We start from the raw sequence: 19,441 nt of genomic DNA on the forward strand, positions 1-19,441 counted from the left end.
TGAGCTACGAGGGAAGCCGAACATTCATAGCAGCAGTATTTACAACAGCCATGACATGGGAGCAACCTACATGTTCATCAACAGATGAATGGATAAAGAAGATGTGGTATATATACACCATGGAATATTACTCAGCCATAAAAAAGAACGAATTTGAGTCAGTTCTAGTGAGATGGATGAACCTAGAGCCTGTTAAAGAGAGTGAAGTCAGTCAGAAAGAGAGAAACAAATATAGTAGATTAATACATATATATGGAATCTAGAAAAATGACACTGATGAACCTATTTACAGGGAAGGAATGGAGACATAGATATAGAGAATGGACTTGTGGACACAGTGGGGGAGGGAAAGAGTGGGACGAATGGAGAGAGTAGCATCTATATATATATATATATATATATATATATATATATATATATATATATACACACACACACACACACACACACACTATGGAGTGTAAGATGGATAGCTGGTGAGAAGTTGCAGTGTAGCACAGGGAGCCCAGTCTGGTGCTCTGTGATGATCTGGAGGGATGAGATGGGGAGAGGGGTAGGAGGCCAGAGAGGGAGGGGAATGTATGGCTGATTTGCGTTGTGGTATGGCAGAAACAAATATAACATTGTAACATTTTTAAAAATATATTTAAATTTAAAAAATAGGGGCAGGGTTGAGGTAAGAAATACAAACATACATAAGAGTATATAACTACCCCCAAGAACTGAATGCCTGAAGGAGGGAGCACATGACAGAAGAGGAGCCAAATAAGAAAGGGAATGGGGAATCCTGAGGCCCTTTCTCTCTAGGCCTTTACTAACACAGATCCACTGAGGCCTGGGAAAGGCAGTTAGGAACAGAAGTCATGACTGCCGATCTTTTCGTACAGCATGTTGAACAGTAGGCAGAATAGAAAATGTTAGCACTGTAATATTTAAACCCCTTTCCACAAAATGAAAGCTAGACTTAGTGCTGGTGCTCTTACTTGGCTCAGTCTCTCTACTGAAATCTACCATCAGGGCCTAGAGGCAACAAGGTTGGGTGATAAACTCATAGGATTTTCCCTCCTTTAAGCTGACCTGAAGTCTCCATGTTATTATGTCCCTGTCAAGTATTTAACTAAACGGTTAAGGCTGTATATTGTCACCCTGCTTATTTAACTTATATGCAGAGGACATCATGAGAAACGATGGGCTGGAGGAAGCACAAGCTGGAATCAAGATTGCTGGGAGAAATATCAATAACTTCAGATATGCAGATGATACCACCCTTATGGCAGAAAGCGAAAAACTAAAGATCCTCTTGATGAAAGTGAAAGAGGAGAGCGAAAAAGTTGGCTTAAAGCCCAACATTCAGAAAACTAAGATCATGGCATCTGGTTCCATCACTTCATGGGAAATAGATGGGGAAACAGTGGAAACAGTGGCTGACTTTATTTTTCTGGGCTCCAAAATCATGGCAGATGGTGATTGCAGCCATGAAATTAAAAGACGCTTACTCCTTGGAAAGAAAGTTATGACCAACCTAGACAGCATATTATAAAGCAGAGACATCGCTTTGTCAACAAAGGTCCGTCTAGTCAAGGCTATGGTTTTTCCAGTGGTCATGTATGGATGTGAGAGTTGGACTATAAAGAAAGCTGAGTGCAGAAGAATTGATGCTTTTAAACTGTGGTGTTGGAGAAGACTCTTGAGAGTCCCTTGACTGCAAGGAGATCCAACCAGTCCATCCTAAAGGAGATCAGTCCTGGGTGTTCATTGGAAGGACTGATGTTGAAGCTGAAACTCCAATACTTTGGCCACCTGATGCAAGGAGTTAACTCATTGGAAAAGACCCTGATGCTGGGAAAGATTGAGGGCAGGAAGAGAAGGGGACGACAGAGGATGAGATGGTTGGATGGCTTCACCGACTGAATGGACATGGGTTTGGGTGGATTCTGGGAGTTGGTGATGGACAGGGAGGCCTGGCGTGCTGCGGCTCATGGGGTCACAAGGAGTCGGACACAACTGAGCAGCTGAACTGAACTGAAGTATTTAACTAAACAGTTACCTTGATGTCAGCACTAAAATTGTTGATTTTCTGCCAGCCTGAGTTTTCCAAATGAAAATTTGCCCATCTAAGCAGAAGCTCTTCTGGAGATAATTTCATAAGCTCCTCCAAAGTCTCACCATCTCGAAGTAAAGCAGCCAAGGCTACAAAGGAAAAAAAGAAAAACCCAACCGATACATTATATGGTAACAGTCATTACATGTTTATTGAGTCTTTTGACACTCTGTTAAGTAAGTAACAGAGGTACAAAAAGTACTGTGACCTAGTTCCTGGTTTTCAGGTACTCACAGTCTAATAATAAAGATAAATGAAAGTATATAATGAGTTATAAGATGATACAGATAGAAACACTTAATTACAAGAATACACAGCATTACATATTTTAACATCTTGATTATTCATCACATTCCAAATACCAAGTAAGTTCTAGCTTTAAGTTGAACATTGTTACATTATGTCATATATTTACATAAACTATTCTTAAATAATATTAAAATCAGAGGCTTGGGGGAGTATGTTTAAAACTTTGGAGCCTTTTGATTTAAAGAGTATTCAAACCCTATGGTATTTATATTTAAGCATAACTAACTCTTGAAATGTTAAACCTGGTTTTTTAAATTAATTTAATTGGAGGCTAATTACTTTACAATATTGTAGTGGCTTTTGCCATACCTGTTTTTAAAGAAAAAGAATTCAACTTTACATTGTCTATAGCACCTAATATGTAAAGGTTCCTCAACACTTTTTTGTTATTGAATTAAATGTGCAGAAGAAGCCAAGGGTTTTTGGTTAAATATCCCCAGAGATAAGAGGTAGAAGCTTGGGCATCTGCACAGAGAATTGTCTAAATTTAGGTACTGTTTTTATGGAGAAGTTGTATAGTCCTTATGCAATAATTCCCTCCCATAGGATAAAAGGAGATTTACACTGAACAAGAAGACTAAAACTGCCTGACTTCCAAAGAGGTCTAAGTAATATCTCTAATGGGCAAACTTCATCTTTCATAGACTCCACTTCACACCATGTCACTCTGGCACTGAGGGATTTAAGTAAAGGCAGAGGCAACATTGTCACTTGTACAGAAACCTCCTCATGCTCTCCATCTCCAAGTCAAAAGGCTGGAAAGGATTAAACAGCCTGACCTCCCTGCACCTGAGACCTTGTCAGAGATAAATCATTTGACTTATTACATGAGCCAATGTAGTTTAATTTTGTTGTCTTCCTTTCCTTGTTCAATGGACTTTAACTCTAACAAGATAAACACTGCTCTGAAGAGGCTAGCAACTAGAAAAATTTTATTTGTTTAAATACAGCCCACTTTGAGTGGACTGAAAATTTTAAGTATCATAAAGTCTTGGATAAATGTGCAGAATAGGACTGTTGACAGGTATTGTGAGACCCTGAAATACTGAGAACTCCCAATATATATTCTTCCCCCAAAGTAACTGAAGATTGATATGGTGATTTCCGGAAAAAAACGTGAATATTTGGAGTGATGCTTAATATTTTAAACTTCAAAAGGAGAGGACAGTGTAGCACTTCCTAGGACCTTAGGACAATTGTATCACATATGCTTACACATTCTACAAGTCTATGATGTGATATCAAACCCTATGCTATAAAAACGGTGCTTCTGCTAATTCAGGAAATATGAGACCATCAAGGGCAGGTTAGAATATTTTTGAAGAGTCTTAAATCTATAATAGAATAGAAAAGGTATTAAAATTAATAGGAGATGGTGTGCCTGAGGGTGGTAATGGGGTGGGGACTATGTGAGTAGAGCAGAAAAGAACTTTGCACAAATTCCTTAAACTCTCTGGGTTTTCATGTCTTTATTGTGAAATGAATTCTAAAGAGCCAGACAAATGTTAATTACTACTAAAGAAGAAAGTTATAATTAGGCTGTTTTCCTGAATAACACTATAACATTACCTTCTGTTAATTCTAATTATCATCTAATCACCTCAATTAGGTGAAAGCATGACAGTCTGCATGACTAGAAAAAAATAACCAATAAACAATTTTCAAGATCATGACTGTGTTTCATTACCTTCATTCCTGCTTAATTCAATGTCAGCAAACAAACCGATCTTAATGATCTGCCACAGCAGTCCCAAAACCAGGTGAGGCTTCCCAGCCCTCAAATCCTCTGCACCAATGTTCACAACATGACATCCAATGGCAGAAGCTGAATTCAGTGCCAAGTTCAAGTTTTCCTGCAAGACAGCCAATTTATAACACTTGCTTCTTGACCTTTCTGTTTTTTTACAGTCTTTTTCTCCCTTCACTGAAATAACACTCAGTAATGACATTATGTATTAAGTTTACCCATACATGATCCACAGAAAGTAATATCCAAGCTTTGGTGTTAAAAGCATAGCTAAAACAAATCTATCCTCATTTTTATAGTCTTTTCCAGATTTCCAAGGCAAGTTAACAGCATTTTTAGTTAGCCTCGATTGAAAGATACCGACCCTAAAGGAAAAGGCTGAGTTACTAGAGTAAGTATATCCATGTGGGTTATGTGTTGAATTTTTTAAAATGCCTAAATGAGAGGTCTACTGAATACACATGAGAGTTCTAGAAGTTCTGAATCTCCTCATCCCAAGAGATGGCCTTGCATGAGGAAATACTGCTATATAACGCCCTAATACGAGATGGAAAATAAAAGCCTTCTATTCTTCAAGCATGCTAATTAACTAAGAGCTTAAACATGCTTGCTTATTTCTGTATGTTTGAACGCAAAATGTAATGAAAAGAATATAGGGCTTTGCAGTTACACCTGGATTTGAACTTTAGTTCCAGCACTATTAACCTTGGTACAGCTCTGAAATCTTTCTGCATCTCAGCTTCTATGAAATCTGGAAAATAATCCTCAACTCAGAGCTGTTGTAAGAATTAAATGAGACAATGCAAAATGCAGAGCCTTCAGTCTGTAAAACAGGTCCTCAAATAATAGTTTCATGGAAGGAGAGGAGAAGAGTGCATACCTGAATGATGAATGGTGTGAGTTTCTTCTTGTTGATTGCTCTCTCATCAATTGTATCAGGAACTGAAAGGTTGATCATTTTACTGAAACAGAAATTTTAAAATAAGTTGACTTATTTTTTAAATAATCCATAAATATTCACAAATATTTTAAGGCTTATTATAATATCTATCTCATGTAATCTGAAAAAAAAGCAATGTATGACTTTAGTCAGGTTGATCAAAAAACCATACATATAAAAATGCAAATAAAGGAAAGACCAAAGTGCTTATAGTAGTTGAATATTTCTGAGTTGGGGATTGGGGCATATTTTCTTATTTAATGTTTTGTACTTCTCACATTCTTTTAGAAGAATGAATTACTTGGATATTAAAAACTTTGTTGAGTAAGTGTTAAAAACAGATAATATCCCACATTGGAACTGAATCTCTCTGTTAGATTATATAATGTATAATTAAAATGATTTCATCTACAAAGACTGAAAATTAGTTGAGCATGAGATTCTTTCATTCACCAAATATTTATTGAGTACCTAGATGATGCACCTGGAGAAGGCAATGGCACCCCACTCCAGTACTCTTGCCTGGAAAATCCCATGGATGGAGGAGCCTGGCGGGCTGCAGTCCATGGGGTCACTGAGTCGGACACGACTGAGCGACTCCACTTTCACTTTTCACTTTCATGCCCTGGAGAAGGAAATGGCAACCCACTCCAGTACTCTTGCCTGGAGAATCCCAGGGACAGGGGAGCCTGGTGGGCTGCCGTCTATGAGGTCGCACAGAGTCGGACACGACTGACGCGACTTAGCAGTAGCAGTAGCAGATGATGCACCAGGTACCATATTTGGTGCTGAAAATACAGTGATAATATCGATAGAAAGAAAAGTTGTATTAATTAGGGCAGGATCTGACTTAGAACAACCTCATTTGGTAAAATTTGGAGTTAGACTCTAACATTTTAGATGTTTATACTACTGTCCTAAAACAAGTTATTTTGCATAGAGAAAACCGTGCTTATTTCCATGCAAAATTTAAATATTAAATAAATAGTATCATATGAGTCTCTCTATTAAAATATATGGGAAATTATTTCTTTACAGCCTATAAGTGGCAAGTAAAAGGGTATCTCACATTTTTAGAAATCATCTTTTTAAATAACCAAAATGACCGTATTGGAAAAAAACAAATTTTATATATTGTACACTGTCATCAGAAATATACCCACTGTACTGTTCTAAGTGTTCCAATATGTACTTACTCAATGCTCACAACAAATTTCTGAGCAAGCACAATAATATGGGGATCATAATGGATGGATCCTGAAATGCAAAGCAGTCAAGTACCTTTTTTTTTTAATACTTCTTCCCTACTATGGAAAAGGTCAGTTTTCATTTCAATCCCAAAGAAAGGCAATGCCAAAGAATGCTCCAACTACCGCACAATTGCACTCATCTCACACACCAGTAAAGTAATGCTCAAAATTCTCCAAGCCAGGCTTCAGCAATACGTGAACCGTGAACTTCCAGATATTTGAGCTGGTTTTAGAAAAGGCAGAGGAACCAGAGATCAAATTGCCAACATCTGCTGGATCATCGAAAAAGCAAGAGAGTTCCAGAAGAACATCTATTTCTGCTTTATTGACTATGCCAAAGCCTTTGTGTGGATCACAATAAACTGTGGAAAATTCTGAAAGAGATGGGAATACCAGACCATCTGACCTGTCTCTTGAGAATCCTGTATGCAGGTCAGGAAGCAACAGTTAGAACTGGACATGGAACAACAGACTGGTTCCAAATAGGAAAAGGAGTATGTCAAGGCTGTATATTGTCACCCTTCTTATTTAACTAATATGCAGAGTACATCTTGAGAAACGCTGGGCTGGAAGAAACATAAGCTGGAATCAAGATTGCTGAGAGAAATATCAATAACCTCAGATATATGTAGATGACACCACCCTTATGGCAGAAAGCAAAGAACTAAAGAGCCTCTTGATGAAAGTGAAAGAGGAGAGTGAAAAAGTTGGCTTAAAGCTCAACATTCAGAAAACTGAGATCATGGCATCTGGTTGTATCACCTCATGGGAAATAGATGGGGAAACAGTGGAAATAGTGTCAGACTTTATTTTTGGGGGCTCCAAAATCACTGCTGAAGGTGATTGCAGCCATGAAATTAAAAGATGCTTATTCCTTGGAAGGAAGGTTATGACCAACCTAGATAGCATATTGAAAAGCAGAGACATTACTTTGCCAACAAAAGTCCGTCTAGTCAAGGCTATGGTTTTTTCCAGTGGTCATGTATGGATGTGAGAGTTGGACTGTAAAGAAAGCTGAGCGCCGAAGAATTGATGCTTTTGAACTGTGGTGTTGGAGAAGACTCTTGAGAGTCCCTTGGACTGCAAGGATATCCAACCAGTCAATCCTAAAGGAGATCAGTCCTGGGTGTTCATTGGAAGTACTGATGTTGAAGCTGAAACTTCAATACTTTGGCCACCTCATGTGAAGAGTTGACTCATTGGAAATGACCCTGATGCTGGGAAGGATTGGGGGCAGGAGGAGAAGGGGACGACAGAGGATGAGATGGCTGGATGGCATCACTGACTCAATGGACATGGGTTTGGGTAGACTCCGGGAGTTGGTGATGGACAGGGAGGCCTGGCGTGCTGCGATTCATGGGGTCACAAAGAGTCAGACCCGACTGAGCAAATGAACTGAACTGAACTGAACTATGGTTTGTTACTAGAGAAGGAAATGGCAACCCACTCCAGTATTCTTGCCTGGAGAATTTCATGGACAGAGGAACCTGGTAGGCTACAGTCCATGGGGTCACAGAGTCAGATGCAAATGAACACACACACACACGGTTTATTACAGGATATTAAATATGGTTCCTTATGATATACAGTAGGACCTTATTTTATATATAGTGTACTTTATATATAGTGTGTGTCTGCTAATGCAAAACTCCTAATTTACCATCCCCCCTTTCCCCTTAGGTAACCATAAGCTTGTTTTCTATATCCTTGAGTCTGTTAGTTTTATAAATAAGTTCATTTTTTTCAGATTTCACATGTAAGTGATATCATGTAGTACTTGACTTTCTTTGACTTCACTTAGTATGATAATCTCTAGGTCCATTCATGTTGCTGCAAATGGCGTAATTTCATTCTTTTCATGGCTGAGTAGTATTCCATTCATCTTTTTTATCCACCCCCTGTCGACTGACATTTAGGTGATTTCTGTATCTTGGCTATTGTAAAACAGTGCTGCTATGAACACTGGGGTGCATGTATCTGTTTTACTTTTAGTTTTCTCCAGACATATGCCCAAGAGTGGGATTGCCGGATCATATGGTTACTCTATTTTTAGTTTTTTAAGGAACCTCCATACTTTTTCCTATAGTGGCTGCACCAATTTACATTCCCACCAATAGTGTAGGAGAGTTCAAAGGGGTCAGTGTCTTGATTACAGTTGCGCAGCTACTGAGAGGCAGAGCCTGAAAAGGAACCAGGCAAACTGATTGTAGAGCATGCTGTTAACCACTGTGTTCCACTACCTCAAAAAAGAGGTAAATCTATTGACAGCTGTTGATAATCTTTCACCTTTCTGGCTGAGACACTGTTGGGTCTAGGGCAGCAGCAGTGACAAACATATGTTTCAGAAATAAGTAATTGGAGATTGAAAAGTGACAAGTGGCCTGTTTTTCTCTTTTGGAATTTATGGTACTTGAGAATAAAGAGATGCTGACATAAAAGGATTAACGAAGTTGAAATGCTTAGCTTGCTCAGTGATGAGAAGAAACTGGAAGCTGAAAGCTCCTCTAGGAAGAGGTGTCCAGTATAAATGACTGAGGTTTAGATTCACCTTTGGTGGCACTTTCACAGACAGACATAAAGATGAAATGGACAGAACCTAGACAATTTTCAATTCTAGTTTTTCCCCAAGAAGAATCTGTCAGGCATCCAGAAACGACTGTATCAATTACATGGAAGACTATTCTTGGAAATCTTACCAAAGCACAATTCCATCACCAACAGCTTTGAACAGGTCATCAGTATTTGGGTTCATTGGTATGACGTGTCGGCAATCTGGATCATTTTCCAAAGCTTTGTTTATCCAGTTAACAAAAGCATATTTTTCTTCCTCTAAAATTATGTGGAATAAGACATTAGTTTATTCTCTAGGTTAAATATTTGACTTTAAAGCCTGAAATAGCTGTTCATGAGCACTGCAGTCAGTGTGTCATAAGCCTGTGTTATCCTCTTTGGAAACCCAAACAATTGAATGCAACACAATAGTTCTTAGGAGCTATAAAATTAACAAAGAAATAGAGCAAGGTCAACTGATATTTACAGAAATTACAAAATTCTTAGAAGTTAGTTACAAAATTCTTTAAAAATTCTATTTATATTACCACAGATGGTGCTAGGGGTAAAGAACCTACCTACTGATGCAGGAGACAAAAGAGATGTGGGTTCCATCCCTGGGTCAGGAAGATCCCCTGGAGGAGGGCATGGCAACCCACTCCAGTATTGTTGCCTAGAGAATCCCATGGACAGGGGAGCTACAGTCTATAGGGTCGCAAAAGAGTCAGACACAACTGAAGCGACTTAGCACACACTGCTATAATAAAGCCTATTATTGTATCATGTGTTGCATCATATCAATATTGTGCACATATTGTATCATGGCTCTTACAAGCTAACAAAGTTATATAATAAATACCTGTAATGCTCTTATGGCAAGTATTAGCCCCAGTCCAACTACAGATCACAACAACTTCAACTGTATTCTTACCTAGGAGGCAGGGTTTTTCTAGAGCTTCTCCTTGATATTACAGCAGGCACCATATGTTGTTCACTGTGTTAACCATTACCTGAGTAAGAATGCTGCGTTCCTTCACTGGACAGCTCTGAAGTTCCTCCAAGAGCACAAATCCCTTCTTTCCTGTTGATGGCTTTGTGGAAGGTTTTGGCTATATCACTGCTTTTTACCTCTTGGAAAATCTATTAATGAAAACATGTTGCAGATTCACAATTTTCAATCTGGCACAACTATAAGAATATTGATCTTCTTTTATATGCTGGTAACCTACATTCTCCCCACAGGTGATGAGTGTTAAAAGATAAGGCAAACTAAGCTTTGAGTTTTTAAAATGCTAAACAAGTACTTCAATACTGCTACCAAAAATGAAGCACCAGAAATCAACTGTACACACTTGTCAAAAACATCAAATGCCACATGCATTGAAATCTGCTTTAAGCCAAACACTAGTGTAGTTCAAAGGCATAGGTAAAACTGTTAATTTTCTAGAACAAGGAAGACTCTGTTCTTTTCCTGCAAAGAAAAGACTGAAGGATTTCCCCCTTCTTTAAGCACAATACACAGTGCAAAGAAATATGGAAATTTTATAGCTCAACCAAAAAAACTATTTCTTATCCTGGGGTAGCTTGGTAACAGCTAGAACAGAATAATAAGGGGGGAAATATGCTTAGTTGGCAGCAGAAGATGAATACACCCAGAAAAGAGGCTTTTTGGTGATTTTCTTTTCACAATAAGGCACAAAAGCAGGATGGGACAAAGCAAATTTCACACCCTACTCGAACCAATTGACTGAATGACTGGACATTCCAAAGTTCTGCCTATGTTAAGTCTGAAATACTGGAACTTACCTAACCTCCAATGTGTTCCTGAGCTATCAATGTGCATGGCTAAATTAGCCACCACCAGAAAAACAAGAGCAAGATGTAGTATTTTCATAAAAACTCATTTAAAAGGTGTTTGGAACACAACAGGCTTATTGAAGGAAACTTAGAGCCCTAATGGAAAAGTCACTGAGCAAATAGAAGATAACCCAAAGGCCTTTAGCATTATTGACATGTACATACTTGTACACACACCTCAGGAGGGGTAGCCTATATGTGAAGGTCACAGAACAGAGTGGTGATATCTAGCAGTTCAGGCTGTGTCTGTGAGAGCAGGCATGAGCAGAAGCTGAAATGCAGCCCACGCTCCCCTAAGCAGGCGTGGGGTCTTGTGCAAGACTGTGGCAGGCAGAAACACGAGTGTCTTTTCACATTTAGTCTTTCCAGGAGAACACCTTTTTGTAATTAATTGATGGAGAGAGAGTGACTTTTGTAACCAGTAGGAAAGTTGCTGCAACTCTGTCACAAAGTTATCTTTTCCTGTTACCATCCTTAAATCCTGGCCTTCCTTGGACTTATAAACCCAATTTTATTTAGGAAAATGGTAAGCATGAAGTTTTACAAAATCAAGCTTATTCACTTTGCATAGCTGCGATTTTGTGCTATGTCTGTAATTTCAGAGGTGAACTTTTAGAATGGGTGTGTGTGTGTGTGTGTGTGTGTGTGTGTGCCCGCGCGCGCACCTCCATCTATTTATGTATAATATATAGACACACACATACTGACTACCAATGAAATCACTCTTCCTCCTCTCTGGCCATTATACTGACTCCTATTAAGTATCAATAGTGTGGATCTGACTCATGCACTCTGGGTAATTTTCAAATTATTAAAATCATTTTTACTCACACTCTGATTCCAACCAACTGGAATTTCATTTATTTCACTTTAACATCCAAGCCAAGGTTATACAACAAATGGTGGCTTGGGAATGTAGCAGTTTTCATTGTGATACATTTTGTTCAAACAGGTCCCTCTTTGGTAACTATCCATCAGCTCAGTGAAAAAGCAATCTTCACTATCCCACCTCATTCTGAACTCTACTTCATTTAGTAGAACAGTGTCTAGTAAATTAAAATCCAAAATCTAAGTCTTTTCCTCAAGACTGAGATACTATAAATCACTGGAATGACAAAAAAGCTCCCAATGTGACTGCTTTGGAGTTACCGCCTCAGAATGACATATGAAAACTTATTTTGCTTATTACAATTATTTCTGTCTTAAGTATCATTACCTTCTAAAATTAGGTTGCTTCCGTGATCACAATTTCAGCTGAAAAAATCCAAATTTGTGTACATCATGCAAAAGAGGAGTAATATAAATAATAATCATTTAAAAAAAGAATCTCTGCTTTACAATATTCTATTACTTACATAGCTCTACTTAAACCCTTGATGCTTGGGAATGACATGTTGAATGCAAAGATGCAATTAAATTAGTTACATTTTCAATTGTCTTACAAAATTTACATGACCTTGCTTTTCTAAATATCTTTAAATAAATTCTTCCAGCCGAGTGCAAATTTGCAGTTTCATAGTATTTTCCTCTGTTCTTTAGATTTTAAACAAATGTTAAAAGATAGGAGATGACTGAAGATTTATGTATTTGTTCAGCGGATTCACCACGTGAGAATGAACACTTTCTTTTCTAGTAAAGAAATCTCTCCAGTGGATGATAAGGCAGTTTGAGTATAAGCCTTGGCTTAACAAGAATCTCTGAAATCAGAGAAAACACCAGGCCAACTACTGTGCTGGAGAGTTGTCAATGAATCTTTTCAAAGCTGCCTGTTGTGATACTAACGAGCTCACTGTTTCATGCTGTTTTCCCTCCAGGAGGAGGGACTTGCTTTATCATGTATGAACAAAGTCCTGGTGTACACTGCTCTCTCTGGTTCTATACATTTTTCCAGTCTCTTTTATGGAACATATATGTCCTGTATCCCTTTTAAAAGTGTCATCACCTTCCTAGATCAACACTAGTGGCCAAACCAAAGCAATGCAGAGACATAGGAGTTTAAGAAGCAAAGATTTCAGAAAGAATTGCAAAAAAATATGACTGGCTTCCAGCGTTTGAGGTTTGTTTCCAATATAGTAGGTTTGAGTTTTTACTTTTTGGGAATCTGTTGTAGGCCTAAACTTAGTAATAATAGGAAGAGAACACTGCCCATTTAATAAATAGAAATAACTACCAACAACTAACACTTCTATAGTTTTTGCTATATACCAGGTACAATTTTAAGCACTTTGCTTATATGAAGTTACTTATCTCTATGATATACCGGTCTTTTTATAGATGCAGGAAAATACCTTACTACAATCTAAGAAGTATAAAAATCTAGTAACTTAGTTTTGAAATACTCAAGAGAAACAAGATCAGTTAATATATATTTAATTTTAATGTGTGAAGTTTAGATATAATTTAGGGACTCTTTTCTGCCATATATATATATATATATATTCTTCTCCAAAATTCATACAGACATTTTCTTGGTAGCCTGGTTTGCAATTAATACCTTTTAAGCAGCAATTTAAATAAAAACCAAAAATCTAACATGCAAGAACATGTTTATTTCTATTTCCTTATGTTAATCCCTGACAGGAATAACGTGCTTCTGTTAGGGGAAGCACACTGACTGAAACGGCCCATCCTGGCCAGGCACCATAATAACCATTTGCATGAGTTGTTTTACAACAGGAGATCCTGGTAAGGAACAGGGAACTAATAAGCCACCAGCAACCAGAAGAGTTCAGAAAAGGTCAAAAGGGAGACACCACATGTCTGACCACCTTCCCAGAATCCTCCTCTCTGGCATCCATCTTGGCTGAACAAGGCATGCACCACCAGGAAGGACTCTGAGTCAGAATGACTGGCTAAAAACAACCCGGAAACTAATCCCATCACCATAAAACCTGAGACTTTGAGCCAGTGGCAGAGCTGTCCTCCTGGGTTCCCTTACCCTACTGCTCTTCACCTGGGTTCCCTTTCCCAATAAAATCTCTTGCTTTGTCAGCACGTGTCTCCTCAGACAATTCATTTCCGAGTGTTAGACAAGAGCCCAGTTTTGGGCCCTGGAAGGGGTCCCCCTTCCTGCAACACTTCCTTTTTCTCAGATAACTAGGATCTACCATATTTTGTCTAATGATTTGTAAGAGGTTTCATTGATGACAAGGCAGATGGGAGTGGACAGATGTCCGCTTGGTTAATCACACACCCATCTTTCTTTCAGTACAGTCATGGTGGTATCATTCTGAAACTTCAGGTGAGTTATTTTACTGTCATCCTTTCCAATTTTTTGAACAAAGAGGGGTAACTGACAAAGCCACTAGTTCCCTGTGTAATGTTAGGCAAGTCACTTCCTTTTTGAGAAACCCAGGCTTTTTTTCTTTTAATTTGAGAAATGAAGGAGTATAAACATATTGATTTCTTCCAATTCTAAAATATATATATTTTAACCAACAAGGTTCTCATTAGTATTTTATTTTTAAAAAAGTCCTGGGTGATGCCAAAATTATGATGCCTATTATTCACTTTTTAAGAAAATACTAGGTTATTCACAGCCACAAACAGCTGTGTGGAATCAGCAACATTTCAAAATGTACAAAATTAAATATTTCCCTAAGATGATTTTTCTCAAAGACAGTTTCATAACCGTCTCCTTAAAAATACTGGCACACTGCACATCTTGATTATTTAAGTCTGTTCTTTCTAGTTGATTAAAAAATTCTGAGCAGCAAACTATATCAAAAGTAAGCAATCGTAGTTCACCACCACTCTAAGCTGCTTTAAATTCACAATTAAACATGCAGTTACAAGAGGACCAAGTTATACATCAGAGGACATGCAAGTGCTCACATTGCAAGTCAACTGCAACTTACTATTGAACACAGGATTTAAAACAAAAGGCTTTGGCAATAACTGGAGACAAAAAATGGTGGGGAGGAAGTCAGTATTGCAAAAGAAGATGGCAAGAACTATAATAGCATTATAATTCTGACCATTGTGCATTTTAAAACAGTAATGCTCCCTTCCTCCCTGCTCTGCCCCCAGACAAATGCTATCAGAACAGCAGACATCATTACTTAGTCAATTTGCTTCTGGAACTTTCCAGGTGTTCTAAAGGGGCTAATTCTAATAGGAGAAAATATATCAGAATTTCACTTGCTGTATTGAGCTGTGGTTACTGATGGGAGTATATGTTATCATTTCAGGTGTCTTGGGGCAAAAACGAACCCTAGAAAAGATAGGAGTGCTAGGAAGTTTGTGATAATATTAGGCACTAATTACTATCTGTAATACACATAAGGAATGCCAAATAAGATCTAGTCAAACTCAGTCTTAAATGAATAATAAAAATGATGAACTCTTAAAAGTGTTCTTAATTGAGGAAACAGCTATTCTTTAATATCTATCTCAAATACTTTGTCAGTGAATATGGATGGGAAATGTCCTATGTCCAGAAAAATCTTGACCCCACTAGCTAGCAGCTAAAAGCATTAAATTTCAATAATGAGTACCACGCACACACTCGCTAAGCACCGAGTATAGAACACTAGGTGCTTGGGGGTAGAATTAAGAAATCAGCCCCTAACCTTGAAGAGTATTTGATGATACTAGAGAAGAAAACAAGAATTTTAACTGCCTCTTCCAATGGATTAAAAAGATATGCTTCTAACTTTTAATTATCAAAATCATCATCCTAGGGAAAATGGTACAGTTAAACACTACTACCACAAGATTAGCAAACATGTTTTTAATCAGAAAGTTGAACTCAGGAAGCTTCCAAGACTGTGAGTCAGGGTGTATCATTAACATTCGGGACTACGCTGTTCACCTATAGAAAGAGCACTTCAAGGATGTGATTTCACACCTGAACAATGTCCTTTAATAATGCCCCCCTAAGGAGACTGTTCACCTTACACAGTAAGCAGAGTGTTATATTTTTGATTCTGTCAGTGTTTTTTTCTCAGTTCTTGTTAAGATATTCTAATGGCTAAAAGAATGAACTAAATGTAGTGGGTGAGATGAGAGAAATTTTATTAGTTATAACAGTACTACTATGATATATTTAGGAACTTAATAGGACTTATTACTAAAAGACCCCACAAGACAAAGAAGCAATCATTACTTCTAATAATGGTAGGTTTTCACATACTTACATAAACAAATTCGTCAAAACTTATCTTCCCATCTTTATTCCTGTCACCATCCAGCATGAGTTTTTGAATAATTTCTCTCACTTTATATCCAGGTAATGGCATATTAGCTTCCTTGAAAAGCTCATGAAGTTCATAGTTACAAATGAATCCATTGCTGTTGAGGTCTTTTTGATAAGGGAGAACAAGCAAAAAAGGAAATAAGTTAACCTATAGAGTATTTTTCTTCATTTTAGGCTCAGTTCTTAAAGCTTAAAGTTCATAAGCTCAGCTAAATACAATATTATCCTTTCTTATTGTTTGCTACCTAAAGAGGTTTGAAAGGGAAATGCAAATTTTAACTGAAAGGGCATGGCTTACATCATGTTTCTTGTATTTTGAACTGTATATGTAGCTTAGCTTAAAAATAGCATCCCTAATATTAGGAAAGCATAGTTGTCTAATAAAATTATCATTAAATCATAAAGTTGACAGGACTTCAGAATAGATTATACACCAATAAAACACTGCCATGGTATAAAACAATTCCTACTGTAGCTATCTAGGAGTTTTATGATCCATATTCTCCTCTCTGTCAAAGATAACAGTTTGTGATTAATGCTAATTATATTATATAGAACACCTGAAATTATGCTATCTTCTTGAGTGCCAATGTTTTCAAGAGTTAATGTAAATAAATGTTAATACAAAACAAATACAGAGTTCATAAAAATAAATGCAGTCATAAGTAATGCAAATGTTTAAATGAAGTCTACAAATAATTAAAAAATTTTTGTGCTTTCATAATTTTAACAGAGTGTATCTAAGTGCTGATAATGCTTATTCTGAAACAATTAAAAATGGAAAAAAAACTGATCAATTGCTAAAAGTTAATTTATTGGAAAATAGGGCTAATGTCCTGAGGTGTAATTTTTTAGTAAAGACAGTTGGACTTTCACCAACTATTTCATATACTTAAATGTTCAGAAATGCTTTTTATTGCTTAGCTCCTCCACTGATTTTCATATATAAATTTAATTATAATAGAGGGAAACAATCTGAATAGAGAAATGGCTCAAGATGATGCCAATACCATTCAAGAAGATATACTATGAAGTTAATCTATTTGATATATTACTTAAAAACTGTACCAAAACAAAAAATAAAACAAAATTGCACCAGATACCATTCCTAAGATTGGAGATACTGCAACCAATGAAACACAGTCTTGCTAGACAAAAGCTCACCTTCTCATGACAACTAATAAGCAAGTAACATATAGCATAAGTGCTATGAAGAAAAATAAAGAGGGTAAGGGGTTAGAATAGGGGCTATTTTGCCCTCCATGGAACATTCAGTGCATAAAGGCCAGGAATGCTACTAAAAATCCTCCAGTGCATATGACTCCCACTCACATTCCCATCCGGCAACACAGAATTGTGCAGCTCAACTTGTCAATAATGCTGACGTTGAAGAACCCTGGGTTATAGTGACAGGGGGATATGGGTGATGATGGGAGTGCTATTTAGATAGAATCATCAAGGATGGCCACTTTGATGAGGTAATATTTGAATGAAGACTTACGTGAGGTAAGAAAGTGAATCATGTGGCTATCTGTGGGGGGTGGATTTTAGGTAGAGGAAAGAGCAAATGCAGTCTGTGATGTGGAAGTGTGCCTGACATGTTTCGGGGACAGCAAAGATCCAGTATGACTTGAGCAGGGTGAGCAAAGGAGAAAATGAGAGAGGAGGTCAGGGAACTGATCATGGAAGCTCTTATAGGCCATGGTACACACTCTGGATTTTCTTCTAAGTATGATCGAAGCAAAATTGATATTAGCCAGTGTGGGCCAATTATTAAAATATTAAATCCCCTGTATGAAACCATTTCCCTAATAAACTGAAAGCTGATGAAATTGTTATGTTTAGTTTTAATGAAGTATATGATTCTAGAGTCAAATATTCTTAAGCATAGATTACCATATTTTAAATCTATCAATTAAAATAATCATACTTTTAAAGCATCATCACTAAAGTACCCAACACTTCTGAAAATCACTAATAGTTCCTTCAAGGTAAAGTACTTGATTCCCCTTAGGGCACATCTTCACTATTTTTGCTTTGAATGTATAAAAGGCCATACATCAAACACTTTATTAGTAAGTGTTTATATGCAGAAATTAATCCAGCAACGACATCTGCAGTTGCTAAAAAGGACAAAGTAATCCACATAGCACTGTGGTAGGATTTTAGCAACTTCTGATGAATGAAATTCTTGGGTTTAAATACACCTTTCCCCATGCACATACCAATCTGTTTCTCCCATTTTTTTAAAAAAGCGAAAAGACAACTCAGTTCTAGGGAGTGTGACAAAGTGAAAGATACACAGCATACACAACAAGAGGGAGTAATGTGACACAGGCTCTAACTACATTTAATTTTCCCAAGTCATCTCTCCAGATCATAGTTTTCTCATCTGTAAAAGGAGGGCTTCATTTGATCTTAGAGATCAAATGATCTCTAAGATCCCCTTTTAGCTCTAAAAACTGGAGATAAAAAACCATCATACACATGAAAAACAAATATAGAGTAAGAGCATTCTGACCATTATTAAACCTCAGTATCCAACCACCATATTCCTTCATTTTATTATATCTATAGAGAAGGAGACGGCATATTCCTTTTGACTATCGAAACTCTGTCCACGCTAGCAATTTCTGATAGAAAGATATTTTAAAACATGCTCTGACTTTCCTCTGACTTCTGAAGTGACATACCAGAACATAATTTAATTGTGTTACTTACTCCATCTTAGACCTAGCATGCTGTTCTTTTTGTATTCTCAGTGATATAATAGAAGTGGAAGGCAGAGATGTTTATTTTTGTATTTATTATGCTGGAGAACTATAATGAATTCAAAGCTACATGAAACTGACAAAGGCACTGAGTCTAGTCTGTCTGGCAGTTTCTTTGCTTTAGGTAGAAGAGAGGTGCAGGCAATGGGGGAACTATCACTTGTGTGCACCCTCTCTGAAATAACCTCTCTTGAGCATTAATTAGAAGCTCACTGATGTGATTAAAAGATGCCAGGAAATAGCCACCCTAAAATATAACTAGCATAAAATAACCACATGTGGAAATACCATTTTGAAGTAAGAGAAGTAATAACAGATGCTTTCAGCAATGGACAGAAATGTTTTAAAGGGGGTCTGGAGGAATATGAATTTGTCATTACCTGACAATCTTACGAGATTGTAAAAATCTCTTGATAAAGATTCTCCTAAATCTTTCTCCAACCCCAGTATGTAGCACAGTACCTTGCATAGAATAAGCAGAGGGAAAAAATTATTTTTGTAGAACCATTGATCCTGAAGTATTTTTAAATTAATTTTTATTGGAGTATACTTGATTTACAATGTTGTTGGTTTCTGCTGTACAGCAAAGTGAATCAGTTTTATATATATATATATATATATACATATACCTACTCTTTTTTAGATTCTATTCCCATGTAAGTGATTACAGAATATTGAGTAGCATACACTGTAGGTTCTTATTAGGATCCTCAAGTATT

At 37.2% G+C, this 19,441-nt stretch overlaps 1 protein-coding gene across 2 annotated transcripts in view; it reads right to left on the minus strand.

Moving 5' to 3' along the window:
- Positions 1 to 19,441, minus strand: part of LOC145537103 (plastin-3-like) — a 45,455-nt gene that overhangs the window by 16,276 nt on the left and 9,738 nt on the right. For both annotated transcript variants that reach the window (XM_081567774.1, XM_081567775.1), the window contains exons 3-8: positions 15,893 to 16,056; positions 9,908 to 10,037; positions 9,044 to 9,176; positions 5,038 to 5,119; positions 4,098 to 4,263; positions 2,048 to 2,190 (exon numbers count right to left, since the gene is read on the minus strand). In XM_081567774.1, the coding sequence (XP_081423900.1) occupies positions 2,048 to 2,190; positions 4,098 to 4,263; positions 5,038 to 5,119; positions 9,044 to 9,176; positions 9,908 to 10,037; positions 15,893 to 16,056 (818 nt within the window). The remainder of the gene's footprint in view (positions 1 to 2,047; positions 2,191 to 4,097; positions 4,264 to 5,037; positions 5,120 to 9,043; positions 9,177 to 9,907; positions 10,038 to 15,892; positions 16,057 to 19,441) is intronic.

Source organism: Giraffa tippelskirchi, chromosome X (assembly GCF_054371585.1).
Source record: "Giraffa tippelskirchi isolate mGirTip1 chromosome X, T2T-mGirTip1v1.2.pri, whole genome shotgun sequence".
Taxonomy (NCBI): domain Eukaryota; kingdom Metazoa; phylum Chordata; class Mammalia; order Artiodactyla; family Giraffidae; genus Giraffa; species Giraffa tippelskirchi.